The sequence below is a fragment of the Chaetomium globosum genome, genomic scaffold (assembly GCF_000143365.1).
Source record: "Chaetomium globosum CBS 148.51 scaffold_3 genomic scaffold, whole genome shotgun sequence".
NCBI lineage: Eukaryota > Fungi > Ascomycota > Sordariomycetes > Sordariales > Chaetomiaceae > Chaetomium > Chaetomium globosum.
Genome location: NT_165978.1, coordinates 1 through 23,125, shown reverse-complemented (window position 1 = coordinate 23,125; position 23,125 = coordinate 1). Strand labels below are relative to the sequence as shown.

At 54.9% G+C, this 23,125-nt stretch overlaps 7 protein-coding genes across 7 annotated transcripts; 3 read left to right on the top strand and 4 right to left on the bottom strand.

Annotated features, from left to right (window-relative positions):
- Positions 1-650: 650 nt before the first annotated feature.
- CHGG_05268 (uncharacterized protein) lies at positions 651-2,347 on the bottom strand (the record flags this gene model as incomplete). Its single annotated transcript, XM_001221362.1, has 5 exons — positions 651-948; positions 1,117-1,224; positions 1,351-1,432; positions 1,753-2,037; positions 2,095-2,347. 5 exons carry the CDS (start codon positions 2,345-2,347, stop codon positions 651-653), a joined length of 1,026 nt encoding a protein of 341 aa, XP_001221363.1.
- Positions 2,348-4,443: 2,096 nt separating this feature from the next.
- CHGG_05267 (uncharacterized protein) lies at positions 4,444-5,977 on the bottom strand (the record flags this gene model as incomplete). Its single annotated transcript, XM_001221361.1, has 4 exons — positions 4,444-5,042; positions 5,115-5,247; positions 5,301-5,495; positions 5,558-5,977. 4 exons carry the CDS (start codon positions 5,975-5,977, stop codon positions 4,444-4,446), a joined length of 1,347 nt encoding a protein of 448 aa, XP_001221362.1.
- Positions 5,978-6,922: 945 nt separating this feature from the next.
- Positions 6,923-12,171, top strand: CHGG_05266 (uncharacterized protein; the record flags this gene model as incomplete). The annotated part of the gene is made up of 8 exons (XM_001221360.1): positions 6,923-7,504; positions 7,558-7,932; positions 7,994-8,479; positions 8,999-9,046; positions 9,795-9,896; positions 10,218-11,360; positions 11,445-11,482; positions 11,553-12,171. The coding sequence occupies 8 exons, from the start codon at positions 6,923-6,925 to the stop codon at positions 12,169-12,171; spliced, it is 3,393 nt and encodes a 1,130-aa protein (XP_001221361.1).
- A 1,076-nt stretch (positions 12,172-13,247) lies between these two features.
- Positions 13,248-14,050, top strand: CHGG_05265 (uncharacterized protein; the record flags this gene model as incomplete). Its single annotated transcript, XM_001221359.1, has 4 exons — positions 13,248-13,376; positions 13,439-13,782; positions 13,856-13,948; positions 14,002-14,050. 4 exons carry the CDS (start codon positions 13,248-13,250, stop codon positions 14,048-14,050), a joined length of 615 nt encoding a protein of 204 aa, XP_001221360.1.
- A 2,212-nt stretch (positions 14,051-16,262) lies between these two features.
- On the bottom strand, positions 16,263-17,526 carry CHGG_05264 (uncharacterized protein; the record flags this gene model as incomplete). The annotated part of the gene is made up of 2 exons (XM_001221358.1): positions 16,263-16,722; positions 16,784-17,526. The coding sequence occupies 2 exons, from the start codon at positions 17,524-17,526 to the stop codon at positions 16,263-16,265; spliced, it is 1,203 nt and encodes a 400-aa protein (XP_001221359.1).
- A 746-nt stretch (positions 17,527-18,272) lies between these two features.
- Positions 18,273-21,557, bottom strand: CHGG_05263 (uncharacterized protein; the record flags this gene model as incomplete). The annotated part of the gene is made up of 4 exons (XM_001221357.1): positions 18,273-20,097; positions 20,696-21,036; positions 21,157-21,254; positions 21,452-21,557. The coding sequence occupies 4 exons, from the start codon at positions 21,555-21,557 to the stop codon at positions 18,273-18,275; spliced, it is 2,370 nt and encodes a 789-aa protein (XP_001221358.1).
- A 1,046-nt stretch (positions 21,558-22,603) lies between these two features.
- Positions 22,604-23,008, top strand: CHGG_05262 (uncharacterized protein; the record flags this gene model as incomplete). Its single annotated transcript, XM_001221356.1, has 1 exon — positions 22,604-23,008. A coding segment is annotated over one exon (405 nt), but the record flags the coding sequence as incomplete, so codon positions are not given.
- Between the last annotated feature and the right edge of the window lie 117 nt (positions 23,009-23,125).

Here is a 23,125-nt window from a genome sequence, read left to right as displayed (position 1 = left end):
CGTCCTTGTCTGCAGTGTAACCACAGAGGCGGTCCCGTTCATATATCGACTTTGTCAACTCGGATCTCACAAATGGATTTGCCGCTTGCCGCCTTCCAGGTTCGTCGACCCGTGTCACAGTGGCGGGTCCCGACGGCAACCCCTTGTCTGCAACTTTTAACCTTGGCGAGCACTGCTTGGAAAAACATACAGAAAACAAGCAAGAGGTTTCCAAAACCTTGACATCTATTGGACTGCCCTATTTATAATTCCCTTGTTTCTCTCCTCTCATTTTCTTTTCTTCCTGTTTCCCTGACATTGATGGTTCGGCGCTGGCAACACACAAACAATGGTCGAATTGGACCTCTCACGGCGCTCGGGACGCGTCAATGTCTCTCGATTCCCATGCGCTGTTACCTTCCGCTTTCGGGACCGGGTCCGGTCATCCAAGGTCGTGGGGCAAATTGCAACCTGCCAATCTCCGCCAACAGTCAATGATCGCCAGAGGATCGACACGTGGGAGGAGAGCGGTCCACGTGCAGTGGCTCAATCCCTGGATTTGACGGCCACGGCCACGACAAAGGATATTATTATAACAAGCGAGAAAACGGTAGAAAGGATCCCATTCCATCTGACGACGCTTTTCTGTTGGCACGTTTTTGTGCTCGCCCCTATCCCCTCTCTATCCTCCTACTTTCTTGCCATCGCTGGCGGAATCGTGATGACTGTGGTTGGCGCAGACCCCCTCCGCCCTCGTGATGTCCTTCCCGCTCCTGCTGTGCGGGTTCAGTGTTAACCGTCTGGTCTGTGTCCTCTGCCTGGATCTCTGTAGTGCTAATATGGATTGTGGGCTGCTCTATAACATTGCTCTTGTTCTCGTTTTCCTGGGTAGCAAGCTGCGACAGGCCCAAAGGGTCCCTAGGTTGCCTTCGCTTTTGGGTGGGGATCCGATGGTAATGACGGTGCCACCTTGGTCTTGGTTTTGGTGTCGTCTATCACTGAGTGCCGCCGCACCAAACATCTTCTTGATGAGAGGGAAGAGGCAGGGAATACAGGCCTCGAAAAGGACGCAGTTGGCTTCGATACTATGCAGATATGGGTTAGAATTGCCGGGCGCGGGTAGCCGAGGAAACTCACTTTGTCCAGAGGACGAGGTCATCAACAGACCATGTAAAATCCGATCGGGCGGGGACCACAGTTAGAGTGTAAGACTTGTAGGATGCGATGGCTCCGGCGCTAATTCCTCTGTTAACAAACTAGCAACAGGGTTTCCCCAAGCCTGGCTTACTTACCAGTAACCCAAGTGCGGTTGCATGCGGTGCCACCATCGCTGCTCAGAGAAAGATATCACGGGTTTGGAACCCCCCTTACAGAGGGAAGAGGGGGACAATGACAATTGACTTTGGCAGAGTCTCATAGCCTCCTAGGCTCAGCCGTGTGAATTCCCATCTTCCTGTGCGTGTGACACCTTGGGTCAGTGGCTGTTGGTCTTCCAACAACATGCTGGGAGTATCGGTTCACGCTCTCATATGCCCTCACGCTGTGTATCTGCTCCGTCCTCTTTGACTTCTACCTGGCCTTCTACCCAACCATCGTATTGTTCCGGCTACAAATTAACTGGAGAAAGAAGCTGGCCTTGTCTGCTCTAGGTTTCGCCTAAGCCGCGTGATCTCTCCGGCCTAAGCCGACCGATCTCTTGCCACCACGTTCTGGGCCTTGACCCATTGACCCTCCTGTGCTCAGACCCCCTGGTCTACCTTCCAACACATGTACCCTCCGCCGCACCCCATTGCGTTTCAACTGGCTGGCATTGGGCAATGTTGACGACAAGCATGCCGATCGTCAGCAAGACGTATAATATCGAGATGATCCACATGACCACTTTATGCCATCGGCCGGGGTCGAGAATTTTTGCAAGCAGGATCACCACGGCGAACTTGGGCAGAGCAAACGATGCTATCCCAGGCATAAACGAAATCGCGGTGTAGTAAATGATGCGGCGGACGTCATCCGGGTCTACTGTGGCCGTATGCCTGCCGAAGCCATATGATATGGCGACTGCGATCAGTGCGAGGTACGAAAGGCTCAACATCTACGTACGAGTTCTATCAGTACCAGCTCGCGGATGGTGAACCGGAGTAAACTCCGGCAAGGGAAGAGAGCACACGACGGAGAGGATGATAATGCAGTCGTCAAACCCAACCTTCCCTAACGAAATCAAACGGCTGTATATTCTTGCGACCACGAAGACAAGGGCCAAGCCGGTCATAGACCCCATGACGCCCAACAATAACGACCCATTATCCTCTTCAGCCCAGCCCGGGTAAGGCTCTTCGGCATTCGGATCCGGGCGTATTGACATATCCATAATTGTCCCGGTATATTGACATGTCCGAGGGACGGCATGCCACGGGGATTCATACCTCGTTATTCAATCGTACTTACTAGCCTCGAAGGCCAATGAAACGTTCAACAACTCGGGGGCTTGGTTTATAAACCGAGCTTCCGGTCACGCAACAGCACCGCGTCCGCCACAAAAGGTCAAAGCCTAAACTTCCATTGTTAGGTAATAAGGTGATAGGATATGAGGGCATACTAAGCGAGTATCGTCTCCTTTGGATTTGACGGGGGTGGCGAAGTTATGTCTTGTCGTGCTCGCGAAAGTAGGGCCTGGAGGCAGTCATGACGACAACACTGGAGCCGCTCTCGCGCACGGCTACTTCCTTTCGGTTACGCAGCCAAGCCGTGCACAGCTGTCGATTGATTGTTTTCTAACCTTTCACTTTCTACAAGGGTTCCTTGCGCTCTATGACTTGGCCACTCAGTCTAGGCATGGGCGCAACAGCAGACGCCTTCTAGACCGGCAACCTAGAAGCGGGCATGACTCTCGAAACCACCTAAACCCTGTCTTATCTTTGGAGTTTTGGCGGAAATAACGCGGGATAATAGCAAACAGTTGTCAAGTGAGCCTTTACCAACTTATCTCCGCGGGGAAAAGGGTTATGGTTTGGTGGCTGAATTCCTCGATATACCGGCCTCTTCCTTCTCACAGCGCTTTACCAAGGGCTGCAATCTCCTCGCTTCCGTGGACGAGATGATATAGCGGTAGGGCTGGTGAAGAAACACAACCATGGCGATGTGCCTCGCACGCACAAGCTCGTATATATACAGTGGCATTCTATCGCTACGATCTCAAGATATTTTCTTTCGGCTACCTTGTTAACACCAGCCCAGGAACCTCCACAGCGATTCCGCAACGACAGGCACTATGGATCCAGAATTATCCACTTGATATCATGGGTCGCCCTTTAAAATCCGTACGATCGATGATGAAAGGGACAGGCCTTGGCGGGTTATTACCTCTTGCAACTTAGGTACATTGGTAATTTTATAGGCGTGTTGCCTTTGTTGGCTGGGTTCCGTAACTAACTAGGTGTTTCGATACATGCCTCCGTATTAGATGCAGGTGCCTCCTCGGCGTACAGAGAACATGGAACTTTTACAATGGGTAGCTCGGGACGCATTGGCATCAGTAGAATAGCAGAACGGATTATCTCGACCTCGAAGGAGGGGGTTAGGAGCCAGCAAGGTTTAAGTTGATGTAATGAGTATTGCCCTTGAAATTAAATTACAAATTTTAGTCAAGGTAAATACATTAGTTACTTCTTTGTATTATAACCCGCGCCCTACTTATATGTACATCCAGTTGTAGTAGGGCCTTTCTCCTACGACTTGCATCCCTCTTGCCCAAATACACCAAGGCGAATTTTCGCCACCACACGCTTGTTGAAGCACCTACGAAGGGTTCGTACGTAGCTTCACACCACTGGCATATGTAGCCTGTCCTATCTCCGGTTATGTTCACCGTCGCTACTGGACCTATAGGTCCCCTTTGTGATGGATGGCTTTTGCAGCTTGTCCGTGGCGCGGTAACCGCTGCACCTCGGCATGATGCCGCAAGGCCAGGCATTTCAAGCCTCCCAGTAACTCTAAGGTCATACACGGCTGAAGTGGCTGTTAAAGCTTCTCATTTGGTAATGAATCAGACCCCGAGGCTAGGTATGGCCGGATCACCTGGGCTTGCCGCCAGCTGCCTTCATCTTGGCAGCTCTCCACCCTGGACACTTAATTCGCAAAACTAGTGAGGGGAAGAATTAGTAACGTATAACTCCTTTTCCACGGCTTAGCTACCGCCATGATTCACTAACCGATAACTGCTGACCCAACCACGACAAGGTCTAGAATCGCTAACCCAGTGAAGCACCACCCGCTTCCCATTTTGGACACCAGGGTAGGAATAATTACTGCTGCAATGGCGGCACCAGGGTTACGTAGCATGTTGCCCAGAGCGAAGGCGCCGGCAGCCTGTTGGGCTACGCACTCGGTAAGGAATGCGGTGGTTGTGATAAAGACCCAGTTCATGCCGAAGCCAGCTTAGAAAAGAAAGGTTAGTACTAGTCCGATTCAGCGTGAATTCTGGCGCTTGAGGTGGAACTCACTCAAAAAGGTCGCAAAGAGCACCGCCGCCGGATGGCACGAAAACTGTATCAGCCACCCATACATGACGCAGCCGGCAACGCACACCAGTACGCCCCAGATTTGATCGGCTAGTCGGAACTCTGGATCAACCTTGCCATCAGGCGCCACCTTTGCGGCCCTTGCGCGGCGCCAGTCTGAGAAGCGACCGCCGCAGAGAGATCCAACGATCATGGCGACACCTACAGCGAGGAAACCCGCACCGACAGCGGAAGATGACCAGTGATATCGCACCGCAAGTTCTGTTGGCAGCTGAACGGCGATGGCAAAATATGTAGAGTAAAGCAGGGCCGTGTTTATAGTAACGATCCCGATAGGAGGGTAAACAAACAGGCGCCAGTATCCTTTGAGAGTCGGCTTGGGCGGTGCCGGGCCGCGTGCCCAGGATGGGGCTAGAGGAGATGACAACTGAGGTGGCCAGACGAAGAAGCCACGGCTTTCGTAGATAGCGCCGTTGCCAACGCGGGCGCGGAGTGTTTCAGGGAGTGCGAAGAGAATGACGAGCCAGAGGGCGAACCCGGAGATGGCTGGTAAGCAAATGTGGTGTTAGTCTCAAGAGGCTTGAGCAGGTAACAAGCAGACAGAGGAAGATAACAGACCAAGAAACCCGAATATCCACCTCCAGTCAGCTTCTGCCAGGGCGCCACCGAGAACGGGACCAAGGACCGGGCCGCACTGAGGGCCTGTGAGAAAGATGGACATGGCGAATGCTCGGCCCTTTGGCTCGGTGGTCTTAAGCCACGTTAGGGAGCGGTATTCTGCAAGTGAGGCATGGGTGTACATACATCAGCAACCGAGCCTGCGCCCATGGAGACCACAGCGGAGGAACCAAAAGCTTGTACGATGCGTAGTAACACTAGCGCCCCGTAGTTGGCCGGAACAGCGGCGAGCAAAACATTCGAGCCGATGTAGATCGCGAGAGAGATAAGATATAAAGGTCGACGCCCCTTCCAATCCGCAAAACTCGACCAGAATAGGGGCTAAACCAAGTGGCTGTTAGACCATAAACTCGAAAGAAGTTGGGATATATTGTCTTTCTCACCCCAAAGGCAAAAGTCAACATAAATACCGACACGGAGATGTTGATGGCGGTTGCGCTAGCTTGGAACTCATGCTCCAACCCTGGCAAAGCCGGAAGATAGATGCCACCTGCCAATGGTCCGAAAAAGCCCGCTACCGTGATAATGATGAGGATGAAACGACGTCGCCATAGTAAAAAGGCAGAATACGGAGGCGGGGGGCCTCCCGGGCCCTTCTCTGGGTCTGTACCTTTCTCCGGCTCCGGTTGCCCCGGCGGCGTCGGCGTACTGGTAGAAAGCATTGGCTGCTTGACGGCGTTGGTTTCGGCCTGTTCTCGCCTAACCTTCTCTGATAGCTTCAGTAAAAGCGGGCTTTTGGGAATATTTATTTGTGCGGGTGGTTCTGCATGCGACACCAAAGGCGTTCGGTCGGTGTCGGCCATGGTGGGTATAAGTGGTCGATGGGTCAATGCATGTACATGTACCGGTCAGGGGACTTCGGTTGGGTCAGCCGTCCACGTTCGGGTACGTGAGACCCCGTTGGCAGTGCAGCCAGCAGCGAATAAGTTGGGCTCGGTTGGCAGCTGCAGCGACCCTGTGTGGCACCAGAGACTGCAGATCCGCGGTCAGCGTCCCAGGGATTAGTCGTTTGGGCGTGATTGCGTTGAATTAGGATTAGTCAAGCGAGACGAAGGAAACAGCGAAATCTGCTCGTATCTGCGCGCAAAGGAACTAAGAACATTTCCTGATGAGTGTTAGTTTTGGGATGAGATGAGCAACGATACTCAAGTATAAGTTAGGTCGCCGAGGTTGCGTTTTGTTTTAACAGCTAGTTACCGTGGACTCCAACAAAGGTCGATGAGGCGGTGTCCAACGCTCCACCTTAAAATCCTCACGAGAACTTAAGCTTGCCCAGGGTTAGCTACATGGCGAAAGGATTCATCCACTCCATCCATGTGTTGGGTGGCACAGCAAAGATCCCGCCCGCATCCGTCGTCCCTTCTCTTATAACCCTGCCCCCTTGTAGCCACCATGTACTACTACTACTCCTTGGCGCACACAGCGACTGGACAATTTGGAAGTGGCGCCCGGCCACCCCCATCTTTGCGCGAGCCGCTGTGCTGGGTCGGACGGCGCTAAAAAGACATTCGTTTCTATTTCCGTCGCTCTTTTCGGCGCAACGGCTAACTACAGACACCTCCTGAAATCGCTTGGCCTCGACCCACGGCTGAGCCCTGACCTGCATACAGAATTGTTGTGCACTCGATATAAACGTCCCACCATTTGGACATTCCCATAATCTGACCAAACTCGGCACGGGCAATTATCTTGTTCACAACCGGGCCGTAAATACCTCATCAATCGTAATGAGCAGCAGATGGTCCAAGATGCTCGTTTTCATAGCCGAAGTAGCCATTCTGGTCGCCTTATTTATCGCCCTCATTTACTTTGTCTTCCTCCTACCGCCAAAATACCCAACCAACATTCCCGCCGTTCCTTTTTGGGTTGCCCTTTTGCCCTTCTTCAAGGATGTTGACCAATCAGATATTTTCCGCAAGTACATCGAACAGCCTCTCAAGACCCATGGCGCCGTGAAGCTGTTTTTCGGAGCCCAGTGGAATATCTTGGTGCACAAACCCTCCTACGTCGCTGAGATATTCAAGGACGAGAGCATTTATCGGAAGAGCGGAAACCAGAAAAAGATACCGCACAGTGTCCTTGCCGAGTTTCTAGGGGACAATATCATTTCCAGCCACGGGGAGGTGTGGAAAACTTATCAATCCGTCGTGAAGCCCGGGCTGCAGAGAAACTTCGAGGCTGAGAAGATCGCCCAAAACGCAGACCGCTTATGCGGCCTTCTCAAGGAGGCCCAACTCCAAGCAGAGGATGGGGGTGTTTCGGTGCAAGAGCTCTTGCAACGGTACTCGGTAGCCAACTGCTCTGAGGTGGTGCTTCAAACCAATCTCGATGTGAGGCTTCGCCGCAAAACCCGGTCTAGAAAACAGCGCTGACGAGTCACTAGGCCTTGACTTCGGCCAGCGCGCCCATCAACGTTTTGCAGAGCGCCGTAAAGCGCGAAATCTTTAAACCCGTTTTCATGAATTTCCCGGTTCTTGACAGGTTCCCGTTCCCGAGCCGCACCAGGGCGCGGCGGGCGGTAGACAGGTTCAAGAACGAGCTCAAACGTGCCCTCGTGGAGAGCCAGGAGCGCAGCCTCGGTCTACCGGGTTTGGCCCCGACTTCTGACGGCCTCGGGCAGAGGATGCTGGCTGCCAGAGAGTCCGGGTTGTGGGATGAAAAACAACTGCTAGACAACCTCACCGTTGCCTTCGTGGCGGGCCAGGAGAATCCGCAGCTGTGCATGATCTCAACGTTGTACCTCTTGGCGAAACACCCGGTAGGTTCCCGGTAATTCCAATTAAGGATCTGACATGAGCAGCAGCTGACAGGACATGCAGGAGGCGCAAGCTGCGCTTTTCGCCGAGCTTCAGAGCAGCGGACTGGACCGGTCCCACTTCGACCCGGACGTTCTCCAAGAGATGCCCTTTTTGACGTCGGTGATCTACGAGAGTCTACGGCTGTTCCCACCGATCGGACAGCTGGTTAATCGCAAGACGGCTGAGGACGTTTTGTTAGGCGGTGAAATTGTTATACCCAGAGGAACTTATGTGGGTTACAATTGCTACTCGACTAATAGGGACTCGGCTGTTTGGGGCCCGCGGGCCGACGAGTTCGACCCAGACCGATGGGGACACTCGATGGTCGCCATTCAGAAGCAGTATCGACTACGGAGGGCGAAAGCTGAGTTCATTAGTTTTCACGGTGGTCGGCGTGCATGCCTAGGCGAGAAATTCGCCATGTTGCAGATGAGAATCACGTTGGCAACCCTTATCCGAGATTGGAGTTGGACATTGGACCCAACTTGGGTTGATAGAAAGACGCCTGTAAGTCACTCCGCCTCGTTGCTTGAGTATGTTTTCAGTGAATCGGTGTTGCTAACGAGGTTTGTGTGCTAGGCCGGGCCTTTATATCCCCGGGCACTGAGGCTTGTACTTTCGAATCGGAAGAAGGACTTTTGCTAGAGCGGACAAGGGAGGCGAATGGTAGGCTCGACCCTGGATGGTTGACCCAGAGTGAGATCTGGGCGATCCCACAGGCCAGGTCACAAATAATGACGAGGGCAAGGTCCCATTTGGAGCCAACGCAAAGATGTGATATTTTCGGTTAATGACGTGGCAGGCGCGTTGCCTCTACGAATTTCTGACTGAGCTTTTTGTCGGTCGCCAAGCAGATGGATAGATAGATACCTTACTCGGTGCTGCCCCAGTACCATGCCGTTGCATGTAATCAATGCTAAAAAGGCTGCAGCCAAACTCTCCGCGTCGGGTGTTCGTGTCCCCTGCCACTGAAATCCCACATGTTCAAGGCATGTGCAATTGTGCGAGCTCTGAAAGGACTTGCAGCGAAATCCAGGGAGAGGTAAAGTTCCTGCAGATCTAAACTTGATAAGGGTAAGTTGGATGGTATGGTCTTCTCCCCAAACCCACGTGCACTACTTGCAAGTCCATTGTCCGAATTCAGCCCCATCCAAGTCAGCCATCCCTCGCGATGTGGAAGCTGGGATTGGCTAGACCTGTTGTGCTAACCTCGGGTTGGGGCCCAAATTCTTGGATCCGGCGCCGTTGTTCGTATCGGTAAAACACAGGTGCATGTGTCCAAAATGCCGCCACTGTTTGGCCGCCCTGAATCTCGATGAGCACAGATTGCGCCATGTGCGGTTGGTGTTGTCAACCGGCCCGGCTGCATCGTTGCATTCTTTCGGGGGCTAGCCAAGCTACTCCTGCCTCTCGTCACACATTGTACCCGGTACGACGCCGAGGAGGGGGCTCGTTGACACCACGGGTCCCACAGCCACCCTCCAACCGCCAACCGGGTCGGCACGGCGGCGCCAAGATGTGCAAGGAGACCCTGTCCGAGTTCCCCCTGTCGAACTTGTCAAGGAAACAGTGGACTCTGGATGGAATCCTTGGCGCGGGTAGGCCCACTAAGAATAGCGTTGCACTCGCGACGGGGACCGGGACTGACATGCTCAGCCCTTCTTGAACTGACTAGGGTCAAACTTTATTTGGGGTGGCCCGGAGGATGGGCAAATGGTAGTCGCAGTAGCGGCAGTGCGTCCAACAGCATGGCTGGTAAGGCCGCTTGCAGCAATGCTCGACTCAAAGACGGCGAAACAGCGCTCACTTCGGCTTTCTTTAGGTAGACACTGCCAGGGGCCAAGACTTCACTGGTGCTCGTCTCATTGCCGAGTCGTGCAACATGGAAGGACAAGGCAGGCGCCAGCCCGTTTCCAGCCCCTTTGTAGGCCGCAGACCGATATCCTTCTGCAGACCTTGGGCTTTGCCCCGGCTCAACATGCAGTTAGGGCTCTTGCCAGCGGTTTCCTTGCCGGCACTGGCTCCGTCCTTGAATCCTTCACCCAGACACACCCATGGGCCATTCCGCGTGGGGGCTGTGAAGGTGCCCAAGATACCAGACCGGATGCTCACTCGGGTATAGAAATGCGGCACATGGACGGTTTATCAAAGGCATTTACTTCCATTCAGTCAACCCATACCATCACCTTCAAACCTCTAATTAATATCACTTAATCATAATATTCTTTGCCTTGCCATACTCCAGCGGTACACACCCAGCTTTTTCAACAACCTCACAACCGTTACCATGGAGTTCTCTAACGAAGGACAATCTTTCTACCATCGTTTCCAGGGCTATTTCCTCCAAAGCAGGGACGGGGGGCTCCTGCACAGCACTGGTCCTCGCCAGCAATGGGTCCATGACAACTGGGACGCAATTCAGTCCGGTTGCCAGTCGCTTGAATATTCGAATGTTAAGATTTACCAGAACCGCCAGGCGGCCCAGAACAACAACAACGCTATCATGGTCAACAGTCAGCTGCCGCATGCCAACGACATGGCCTTTGAGGAGTTCTTTGTGCAGTTGGTCCTCGATCAAGCGGATCTTTGCATACGCTCTCGGCTCTCACAGACAAGGGAAAACGATCTGGTGACAGAGGAGATTGTAGACCTCTTCGACGGCTACCTCAGGTATCAGGGCAAGGACGATAGGTGGGCGTTGGGCGGGCGGGCTTACTTTACCAAGCGTGTCAGCCATTTCACTGGCCAGAACGCCCCCATTGAGTTTTGCCTGCCTGCCTTTCCCTGCAAGTCGTCCAACGGCGACAAGGTAACCGGGTCTGATCCGGACTTGGGGGAGGAGCTCGCGCTTGAGCGCCTCCACGGATTTGTTGAGGCCGTCGAACGGGTGTACGAGCCGGGTGCCAAGGTGTGGGTGATTAGCGACGGCCATGTCTTCAGTGACTGCATCGGCGTCAACGATGCCGATGTGGATGCGTATGGCGAGAAGTTGAAGGCAATGAACAATGCTGTTGGTACCCGTATGGGTAATCCCGACCGCGTGGGCTTCAAGTCCCTCGTCGACTTGTTCCAGCTTCTAACTGTTGGGTCGGAAGAGGGGCTCTCCAACCTCACCCGGCGGCTCAACATCCCTGGTATCGACCATCATGTCAACACCGAGGTGACCGAGGAGGCAGAGCTGTGCCGGCGGATCCTGATGGCGGGATGCGGGCCGAGAAAGGGAGCAGTCCGAGCCAAGATTGACTCTAAGGACCCGGCCATCACGGCACTCTATCGTGGTTTCTCGCGGTTCATGCTGGAGGACCTGGAGCACCACCCACAGACTCAAAACAAGAGCAAGTCGCAGCAGAAGAAGTTATCCTCCAAAGTAGCTTTTGAGATGATCCTGGTAGGTCCTTACTCCAGTACTACCGGCCTGCGCGGGCGCTAATTCTGCAACAGCGCAACCCAAGCATACTCCAACCTGGTAGAGATGCTCTTTCCAAACCACGTCCGACTATCCATTCACGCGTAAGTCCTACCCTGGCTCAGGACCACCCCGACCCACTAAACCCCGCCAATTTGCTCACCTCCACTGCAGACACAATAACGCTGGCCCCAAGTTCGGCATCCAGCTCTTCGACCCGTCCCAGGTCAGAGCTGTCGAGGCCTTGTCGGCAGACGGCGAGCTCATGGCTTCGCTCGACCTGCTCCATATCCCCACGCCATGGCACAACTCGGTCGTGCAGCTGGCCGGCAGCGACGTAATTCTCGTAAGTAAAGCCAAGCTCGCGAGATCGGCGCTGTCGACGGGGAACATGACGGGCGGACTGGTTGGAGTCCAGAGCGGGAGAGCGCACTTCACATTGGAGAGGACAGCTACTCCTGTCGCTATTGACTTTACCGAGCCGACCGGGCCTGCCGTACCCACGGAACCCGAACAGGAGGAGCGGGCAGCTGCCGAAAAGAAGGCTTCGGTGACTATTACAGTGACCGTCATGGTGGAAGAGGAGTTGAAGCGTGACGCTCCGCCCACAACGGCAAAGCTTCAGCGGCGTACAACTTTATCAGAAAAGGCCGGCGCCGTTGTCGCTGCCGTGGTCCGGCGCAACACGGGCAGCATGCCTTCTGGGGGGAAACCGTCCGGCTCAGCGAGCCACAGGTCCTGGTTTGGAAGGCTACGGTGGGTCTTGTCGCTCTTTTGGCCTCGCGGTGTGTGAAAGGCCGGGGATTTTGGGGTCGCATGACGAGCACTGGATTTGACTTGAAAGGATTGGATTTCTCGAACCGAGCTTACCTTTCTTTAACGCTATCTCAGAGGAGTCGGGGATAGCGCTGTTTTGAGCCAGTTATCTTGCACCAACACCAGAGAGGATTTGAACGCATTGGTGAAGAGGAATGGGGGGTGGGGGTGGATTTTGGACGGGCATACAAGGGTGGTCAGGCTGGAGTTGGGGGCTCAAGGCATTCATTTTGGGAAAGTTCCTTTGTTCATACACTCAGACAGTTAATAATTACATGGTTACGGTCCTCATCGTGCCGCCAGCTGAAGTTATCACAAGCTTGCGGTTTAGCCGTAGCTGGCCAACTTCATTATTCGTGTTCAAGTTCACTGGCCTTAACGTGTCTTACCAGGAAATGCCACATACATATCTTGGATGTTGTGCAGTGCCAGTGTCTCGCCGGCGGTGATCCAACGCGGTGCCGCCAACCAGAGCAGCTTGGAAACGAGGGTTGGAAAGTCGGATGGTCAGCGGGACCCGCCCAACAAACCCAACAGCCGACAAGGTGCCGACCGCTGGTTGCAGATGGGAGAGCGAATCTTATGCGCCGCCACAATCTGCTCAAATGCCCGCAATTGGCTCGACTATTCGTTTCCCATGCGGCAGGGACGGCCGACACGAGCTTCCCAGCGAGCCCATTTTCCATTTTCAGTTCTTTGCCAAGCCATCCCACGCCACTCTTGCATGGCACGGCAGGTGTAAGACATGCATCAAGAGAGAAGGCATCAGTCATTCGAGAAAGGGACTTGCCTCAGCTGCTGCAGTCTTCTGGTTCCACCTGGCAGTGCACAATCCCGGGTTTTAAACCACCGATCCGCGCCTCTGGAAACACTCCTTCCCGTTCTTTTTCGTTTCTGTTTTTCACCGAGTATTATTTCTAATTAGCCTTGTGTGCCGCCCCCAATTAACGTGAAGATTCAACTACAATCCCGTTGATCGCACCATATATCCCTACTCGGGCTTCAATCCCAGGGACCCTCACACTCGACTCGCTCCCCGGGCTTAACATCGACATGGACGGCATGGATCATGGCGGAATGACTATGGGGACGACAACGGTATCGGCCGCTGCTGCCGCTGCCACAGGAGCCAGCATGGGTGGCATGGGTGGTATGGGGAGCGGAAACAGTTGCAAGATTTCTGTCGGTTGCCCGACCTAACAGCTCACTGCTTTCCCAGGCGCTAACGAACGAACTGGTTCTAGATGCTTTGGAACTGGAACACCATCGACTCTTGCTTCCTCGCATCGTCCTGGAAGATTACGTCAAAGGGAGTCTTTGCCGGCTCTTGCATTGGCGTAGTCTTGCTCGTCATCTCGCTCGAGATGTTGCGCCGCGCTGTCAAGGAATACGATCGCTTCCTTATCAACAAGCACCTCAAGTCGCTACCCGCCGCCACAAGGTCATCTAAAATCGGTTCCGATGACGGCAGCCCGGCCCCCAACTGTGCCCCCTTCGTAAACAAGGGGTACCGACCAACCTTTATCGAGCAGGCCATCCGTGCGCTGCTTCACATGGTGCAGTTCGCTGTTGCTTACTTTGTCATGCTGTGGGTGCTCCTCGTTTCCACCGTTACCATTGCTTTGACTGCCCCATAAGTCCTAGATGCTGACTGGTTCCAGGCTTGCCATGTACTACAACGGCTACATCATCATTTGCATCTTCCTCGGGGCATATATTGGCAGCTTCATCTTCCACTGGGAACCGCTTGGCGGGTACGTGTTCCCCATCCTTGCTACCTCAGCCACGCTTATTAACATATGGACAGCGGGCAGCAAACCAGCGCATCAAAGGAGGCCACCGTGTGTTGCGGTTGAGTTACCTCTTGGTTCATTAGGAAGGAGTTTATGATCGTTTTCTTTTTCCATGGTTACGACTAGGGCTTGATTCCTTTATCCTCCCACGATCAAACCTACTTGATCCGGGTTGCCCTAGGCACAGGATCCGATCGCGGCGTTGATTTATTTGGAGCATATGTCTAATTCCCGGTACATCTCACGGTGGCCAATATCATCCGACACAGTTCGTTGCCTCAAAGTGATCGTTCCGCTGGTTAGATTGTCTTGCCCTCTATGCCTGGTGAAGAGTAGCACCACCCAAGATAGTGAATATGCCCCCCCACACCCGACAGCTATGATTAAAACTCCGATTATTCGTTTCATGGACCGCGATCCTACTCTGGTGTTGTCCGATGTGGTGGTTGCGGCGACCGATAGCGGCTGATAGGGGCAATATCTCACGCATTTCCGGCTTGCTTCCCGCGCCGCGATGTCACACTGCGGCAATATGCGAACCGCTTCCCAGCCCTAAGCTTCTGTCACCGAGTTCGCCGATGCTACTCCAGCAAGCCAATGGGGCGGAAAGAGGGGCACTCAATCTAAGTCAATTCTCGCCAAACCCGGGATTGGCACATAAGCGAGGAAGTGCGGCAACCGGAAAACAGGCGAGAGAAGCGGTCTGCTTCCCATGCCGTGGGATCAGTGAGAGATTCAACACGTTCATCCCGATCCGCCGATTGTTGGTTGCCTCAACATTCTGCATGACAATTTCGCCGATTCTTAAGCTGCAGAACAACATGTCATCGGCACCAGCCTCCCTGTCACATCGGTTCAAATTCCAATGTAGACATGCATCTGATCCTACATTACCACCAACGGCTCCTACGAGCAGGGTGTTTCTGGACCCTACCACCTTTCCTCGTGGCCACAACGAGAGATGGTTGCAGCCAAGTCGCCAAGGCAAATTCCCAACTTGGTGAAGGCTGCAGCCGGTCAGCCTGAGACCAAGAGATACTGATTAGGGCCCGGTAGAACCATGCAGAAGAGGATAGGCAGTCATGAGGGACGGTTCGCAACCGGGTTTTCATCTCCTCCGTGGCGATGAACGGTTACAACCCGATAACGTCGCAATCATTTGATACAAAAGACTCTTTTCTCGTTGGCTGGACCTGCGTGGAACTCGGCACCGTGCCGCGCAAGAAAAGCTCCGACTTCTGGGTGGAAGGATGACGCATGGGCTGGGATACCCATTCTTCCGCCGCTATTCGCTTCTCTCGCAACCGCCAAACAGGAAATGCCGTGCATCCCTCGGTGAGCGAGCCCAACGCCGAGCGTCCTAACAGCCTTCGCCAACCATATCCATCTTCGGCCCGGGTTGAAGGCCAAGGCAAGTGGATGACAAAACTCCTTCTCGTCGTGCAGCTATCAGCTGCAGGACTTATTGCGTTTGATTGACGCGGCAGGTACGCCAGCCACTGGGCATAGGCAGAGATTCGAAGCTCGAAGTCTCAAGCCTGCCGCCAAATCACGATGGGCAACGGAAGCCCCTGTTGCATCCGCGCCCTCGGTGAAGCGGCACTGTCTCCTTATCCTGTTGGCTGATACTTGATGCTCACAACCTACCTGTTGCGAATTCGGCCCGTCTTGCCGTCTTGGTGGGGAATCCTAAAAGTCTAGACAACCACATCCGAGAATTCTGTTCCTTGCAGACCATCATCAGCGGGACCTGAACCAGATGTACCTAACATGTAACAATACTTTCTTTACGTATCTTGAGAACAAAGTTACTTGGGGGAATCAACTACCCGAGATATCCCGGGACCCGCACGCAGTCCCTCGTACCCATCTTCTAACACCCCCTTGCATACATCATCATCGACTTGGCCTATGGACATGCCGAACGACAACACGAGCCAGCCCCTCTCCATCAACATACCGGTGCCTGACAATCTGGCCTATCGCGATAGCACAGCGGAGGCTGGCTAGGGTACTTCGCTTACCATTTTTGCTCTCCGCATCCCAACTCTCCGCGTACTACAAGCCACCAACTTACCTCCGATCAGGCGTTCCGGGTAGTGCGGCTCGCGTCACTTGTTTCAGAACTGTCACTTAGAGGAATGCTAGCAGTAATAAACGAAAGCTCGACGCCAACTTGACTTTCAACACAGGGCCGCTCAGGAGATAACAGAATGCAATAATGTGTTTTATATACGATACAATCGCTCAACGAAGAGCCAACAGCCGAACCGTTCTATGAGAACTTGACTTTCCTGGCGTCAGAATCGATGATGTACCTCTTGCCCTTGGCTTCCGTCAGACCGTAAACGCGGCCATTTCTTCGCTTATCGTAGCTCAGATCCTCCGGACTCTGAGGGAAGAAGCCGGCGTTCTTGTATGCAGCTTTGCCAGGGACCCAACCCCACATGTCGCCGTTGCTCTTGCCGTTACTGCGCGAGATGTAGATCTTGCCGTTGGCCGACACGGCGCCTTGCATGCGCTCGATGCCGACACAGTAGGCCCAGGTGGCCTTGGCTGTCTTGCCGCTCATCTTGAGGCGTCCGGTCGACTCATCAAGAGCGTACTTGGTCATCCGCACCGGGACCGTCGTGTTGGTCTGGTACTCACCGACCAGAATGGTGTGCTGATCTTGGGTGCGGTCTAGTGCCATGTAGGAGAAGCGGAATGGGAATGAGGAAGACCATTTGTACCATCTGAAGAGGTTGAACAAACTGTCAGCGGCATTTCATGTCAAAGGGGCTGGGGGTAACGAACCTGATCTGGGGAATGACGTATTTGTATCCTGCTGCCGTGTATTTACTTCCAGTTTTGCCCACAGGGTCACCCGTCTCAACCTGCCAGATGTTGGCCATATCGAAAACACGGATGCCGTTCTTGGTATCGACCACCCACAACTTGTCGCCGTACCACATGATGCCGCCGGCATGAATGGGGACCTCGCGGAAGTTGTCGGCTGCGTGGGGGTAAACCAGAAGTGCGTGGCGGTACTTGTCGTTTGCGCGGTCGACAAAGGTTACCCGCGCACTTTTGTCGTCCTTGCGGTGCCAGCTAACAATCCAGCCGTCTTTGCCACCAACAGTGCCGCTCTCGCTTGCATCGGCCGTGGAGGAGATGCCCTGAGGTATCCATTTCTCCGTGTCCAAGTCGTTGAAGCCCGACTTTTTCTCCCACAGCTTGCGGCCTGAACTGTCGGTCTTCATCTTGTGGTTGCCATCGTTGAAGACATCAGCGACGGAGACCTTCTTCAGCTTTTTGGACAGCGATGCCACGTTCGGGTTATCCGGTTGCTCAACGAGGACAAAGTCGGAGCCAGTGCGCGACTTGTCCGCGGTGTTGCAGTTGGTGGGGCTGAGAGCAAAGGTGTTGGGCACCAAGAGTGCGGCGGCCGCTGCGAAGATAATGGAAGGGAGTTTCATCGGGGGTGATGGGTTTTGATGTGAGAGCTGATGCGGTTCCGAGTGGTCTGGAGGGTTCGGAAGCTTGAGGGTGTGTGCCATCTTCATATACCCGGCATTTCAGGTGTTGCCTCATTTTGTTATCGGTCAGCTGGTGCTCTGTGGTAAGACCGGATAGTTGAGGCGACGAGATTTTCCTCAGTAAGATTTGGAAATGTAACAGCGACGACGTGAAATGGGAAATGGTACTCCACTAGATACTATACTTTGCGTAGTCCATTGCTAAAAAAGGCAGCTCGTAACAGGGGCTGGTGTAAGACCATCCCGATGAGTCCCTTACCTCGGCATTCTTGGCGAGAGTTTCGCTGCGACGGAGCAACGCTGACCCGACCGTTGAAGCCCTGGTTCAGGCCCCCGGGTAAGGGGATTGAGAGGGATAGGCGGGCAAATCGCCCGTTTACAGACACCGTAAGTGTTTCGGCCAACCGCGCTAGGGCGGTATCAGAGCCTCTCCCCGTTATGTGCGCGTTGTTTCTCTATAACATAGATATCATCCGCGAGTAAGCTTAACGATTATCGGCGCTCCGGAGCTCGGCCTCTCGTCGTTTCCCGTCTCCTGGAAATATCATTATGCTCCTTTACACACACTGCAAATTCGTCAAAACATCACCAAATTGCTTCATTTTTACTGATATCAACTCCTACTAAATCATCTAACTATACATTATGCTTCAATATATTATTATTATTCATACTCCGCTATGCCCTAGGGCGTGCCGGACCCTCAGCCATTTAGTGTACAGGAAAACCGTGCCCTCCCGGGCCGGGTGAAAAACCCATAACAACAATCAAGGAACGATGCGTTCTGGTGAGTCTGCGTATACAAAGAGAGGAGGCCTCCTCGCCTCCGAACGGGGGCACTTCAGGCCGCCGCTTCCAGCTCGAGTCTCCTGGCTAAGTTGTACATCGGCAGCTTCCCCGAGTCCATCAGCCAGTCGAGGACTCTCCTCGCGAGCCGTGCAGTCGTGGGATTGATGCCGTGTAGAACAGAGTAAAAGTCCCGTCGTGTCCAAATTCCAGTTCTCTCCTATCTTCAAGTCAACGGTGGGGCCAAACACCACACTACCAGGTGCTCGGCAGTCTCTCGTCCCTCGCCACACTCGCAGGCAGGAGTCAGAACCTCCGGGACTCCCCGTGTAAACAAGAAGTCCCGTAAGGCTATTGCTCCCGTCCGGATTTGAATCAGCAGTGAGCTCTTTGCCTTGCTGAGACCGTCGTGCCTCCTTAGGGGTTTCGTTCCGGAATAGCGTCTCCTGCTGATGGTCAAAGTCGTCCGCCGGCCTGGTGATAGTAGGAGGGGAGGGGGCGGGTCGGTATAGGGTTAGGGCGTTGAGGAAGGGAGGGGGGGGTGGTGAAGGAAGACGTGTCCCCTGGGGGTGAAGAGGAAGCTTGGCCCCCGGGGGTGAAGACCAAGCTTGGCCCCCGGGGGTGAAGGAAGACGTGTCCCCTGGGGGTGAAGACGAAGCTTGGCCCCCGGGGGTGAAGAGGAAGCTTGGGGTGAAGACGAAGCTTGGCCCCTGGGGGTGAAGAGGAAGGCTGGCCCCCTGGGGGTGAAGACGAAGCTTGGCCCCCGGGGGTGAAGAGGAAGCTTGGGGTGAAGACGAAGCTTGGCCCCTGGGGGTGAAGAGGAAGGCTGGCCCCCAGGGGTGAAGACCAAGCTTGGCCCCTGGGGGTGAAGACCTGTCCTCTGGGGAGTGAGGGCGCAGGCTTGTCTCCAGGGGGTGAAGACGAAGCTTGGGGTGAAGACGAAGGCTGCCCCTAGGGGCGAAGGAGGACGTGTCCCCTGGGGGTGAAGACTGAAGGCTGGCCCCCGGGGTGAAGGAAGACGTGTCCCCTGGGGGTGAAGACGAAGCTTGGCCCCTGGGGGTGAAAACCTGTCCTCTGGGGAGTGAGGGCGCAGGTTTGTCTCCAGGGGGTGAAGACGAAGCTTGGGGTGAAGACGAAGCTTGGCCCCTGGGGGTGAAGACCTGTCCTCTGGGGAGTGAGGGCGCAGGCTTGTCCCCTGGGGGTGAAAACGAAGCTTGGGGTGAAGACGAAGGCTGCCCCCAGGGGCGAAGGAAGACGTGTCCCCTGGGGGTGAAGACTGAAGGCTGGCCCCCGGGGGTGAAGGAAGACGTGTCCCCTGGGGGTAAAGACCAAGCTTGGCCCCCAGGGGTGAAGAGGAAGCTTGGCCCCTGGGGGTGAAGGAAGGCTGGCCCCCGGGGGTGAAGACCAAGCTTGGCCCCTGGGGGTGAAGAGGAAGGCTGGCCCCCGGGGGTGAAGACCAAGCTTGGCCCCTGGGGGTGAAGACGAAGGCTGGCCCCCAGGGGTGAAGACCAAGCTTGGCCCCTGGGGGTGAAGACGAAGGCTGGCCCCCAGGGGTGAAGACGAAGGCTGGCCCCCAGGGGTGAAGACCAAGCTTGGCCCCTGGGGGTGAAGAGGAAGGCTGGCCCCCAGGGGTGAAGACGAAGGCTGGCCCCCAGGGGTGAAGACCAAGCTTGGCCCCTGGGGGTGAAGAGGAAGGCTGGCCCCCAGGGGTGAAGACGAAGCTTGGCCCCTGGGGGTGAAGACCTGTCCTCTGGGGAGTGAGGGCGCAAGCTTGTCTCCCGGAATCCGGAAGGCTCTTGCAGCGAGCTGCATCAATGCATAATGCATATGCATTACCTGTAGGTTATTCTGAGCTTTGGAACGTCATGAGTTAATCGCGTATAAATTGCCTGTTGTCCTAAAGAACACATCTTGGAAGCATCGTCTGGTAGGGTCAAAGGCTGTGCCATCGGATGCACATCTAGCCTATCTAGCCTCCCGCGGTCACGCAGAGATACCAAACCCAGAGCATACAATGTTAGGCAATATGTGGCGCCAAAAATTATCGACCAGTACAGGTCATCGCTCGAATGTGTCAACGTGAGTGCGAACTGCTGCGGCGTATGGCACTGGAAAGAGGTAAGAGGGAAAAGGGAAGAAAGCCGACGCGAGGTGGTGGGGTTTATTGGAGAGATTGGAGAGATAGGTATTTGTTTTTGACAAACAACGGGCGGGCCTGCGCGCGACATCAGCCCCACGTGGGACAGAGAATTGACAGGGTTGCCGCTTCGGGGCGAGGAAGCCCCGAGGAGCCGCAGGTGGGACGGAGCGCCCGACAAGACGACCGATCGTCCATGGCCCATCCATCCGTGTCCGAGTTGGCAGTCAGCCTAGCTATAGGCGTGGGCGAGGTGAGGCGAGATACGCCGGAGTTGGAACTGGGAGCACTAGGTCAAGGTCCGTTGTGGTCGGGTTTCGTGATGCTGTGGTTGTGGTTATGAGAATGGCAAGAATGGGTTCTTGTTTACACTGCCCGGGCCCGGCTGGTCGTGGCGTCGTACGCGGTCCGTTTGATAGGATTCGCGACATCAGTAGCGGGGGTATTGTGTGGACGGATTCCGCCTCGGTCACGGACGGCCCATATGCGGCGGCCCGAGGGGCAGCGCGGGTAACCGCCCCGAGCCAATCGTCTGGACGAGGGTCAGCACCGGCAAGAACGGGATCGTCCCTGATAGGCAAGTGATGGGCAAGCGTGCCGGATTTTGACTATACAATTTTGTGCAGTGGCCCGGAGGGCTGCGCGGGAAGCGCCCCGGACCCATCATTAGCACAGGGCTTACGGCCAACCGGAGACGCTATTCGATGCTGGCTCGACGGGTTGCTCACATTGCTGTGACCCTTTGGCTCCGCCAAAATCTCGTGCCGTTGTATCTGACCCTCAACCCGGCGAACCCAGCGTCTGTATGCAGAGAGATTCGCCAGGTCTGTCACACGTACCAAGATCTGAAGGCAGAAAGGCGGAGGGGGAGGCAGGGTTCTGCATCTATCTACTTCTACCTACGGCGACCCCGAAGGATAGAATAGGAAGCTATTCTATCAATGTAGATTCTATTTCGGTAGATTGCCAAGGCTTGGGCGGGTAAGGATGTTCCGATAACAGGACCCACGTTGTTTAACATACTTCTACCTAGCCACGAGTGGCGTGTCCGTCGTGGCGTGACCATGCAGCCAGCAGCTGAGAATGTTCTCTGAGCTGCCATAGGAGGGACGAGCACGTCAAAGGCCATCTTTGCATTACTTTGCAAGGTGCCTGTAGATGTTCTCGGGGTTCGAGGCAAGGAGGGTATACGTGTTTCTCGGTGGTCTCTTCGCACAGGAGCAGGCCTTGCAAAGCCAACGGATGATCTTGGGTTGTCTTCTTTCCTGCGAACTTTGAATCCGTATTCCCAGAACCAACCCCTTGTGATGCCCATCCGGTCTCGCTCAAGGGGGGGTCAATGGGATCGGAGAGCAGCGACTCGGAGAGGCTGGATGACCGCAGGCTGTCCCGGGTCATGCTCGTGTTCGGTGGAGTGGGCTCAAGTGAGTCGAGAAAGAACTGGATGCGATCTCGCTTGTCTGTTGAGAGAAGGAATAAGGAAGAAGACATATTGATGGGGGCAAAGGGAATTTTATATTGTAGATCTTGGCTGACGCCGAAAGGCTCGTAAGAATGCGGTCAAACGCGTCTTCACGAAGCCCTGTCTCGTACGGGACGACAGCAACGCTGCGCCGCCATTGAAGGCCAATGAGATTTGTGTGGCCGCGGTGGGGCCGGCGCTCGGGCCATACGTTCTGATGCGATTGGGGAGCTGAGCGGGCAATGGCGTCGCCCAAAATCGCTATCAAAATCGGAAAATAGCAGCTTGATCGGTAGAGTCGAGCGTGCTGGTGCTATATTGACGATTTGCTGGTCGTGAAACCGCGTATGTAGCCCGATGCGGGCGGCAACATCATTTTGGGAGTGCGAGTTGTGGTTACGGCTGGGGGTTAGGGTTATAGTGATTCCAACCAGTCGAGTGGGTGGGTTCGGGTATCATTCGGGTTAGTGTCTTTTCGAAATGTAGTAACAGGGGGTAGTTAATGGGAGCGAGAGGATGGGGTTTAGTGGGCCAGGGGAAAAGGCCAGGGGTAGCAAGGAAGAAGCAATCAGAAGCAAATTAGGTTATTTGGGACAGTTTGTTCGGCCGTTCAACCAAGGTATGGCCGTAGCAGAACCGGCAAGGCTAGAACATATAGCAAGATAGGAAAGAAGAGAGCAGAGAGCGAAAAAGGGAAAAGCAGGCGATAAACCATGGCAACGTTCAGTGAGCTATTCACGCCATTGCCCGCATTCCGCACGGCCGTTTGCCACGAGCATGGAATTGTGGTGACGGCGCGGTCGGTTGCGTCGCATGTCAATTCGCGGCACCGCCATTTGGCCGCCCGGGTTCGCCAGCGGATCATGGCCGAGGCGTTAGCGTTACGGGACGACGGTTCGTTGGCCGCCGATACGAACAATATCCGATTCCCCGACGAGGTGATCCCGGCGATCGACGGGTTACCCGTGTGGAGCGACGGCAAGAAGTGTATCGAGTGCGGGTATATACAGCGTGGGAGGAAGCATATCCAGAAGCATTGCCGGTCGGAGCATGGTTGGACCAACCCGCGGAAACGCGGCGGCAAGCCCGGGGCCCAGCAGGCAGGCGGGTTAGGCGAGGTATGGGTGGATGGGGTGCATTGCCAGCGGTTCGGGCAGGCCGGTGTATTGCAGCGGTTGTTTGAGGTGACGACGCCGGCCCACGCGGGCGCAAGCGGGAGCAGGGGAGAGACAGCC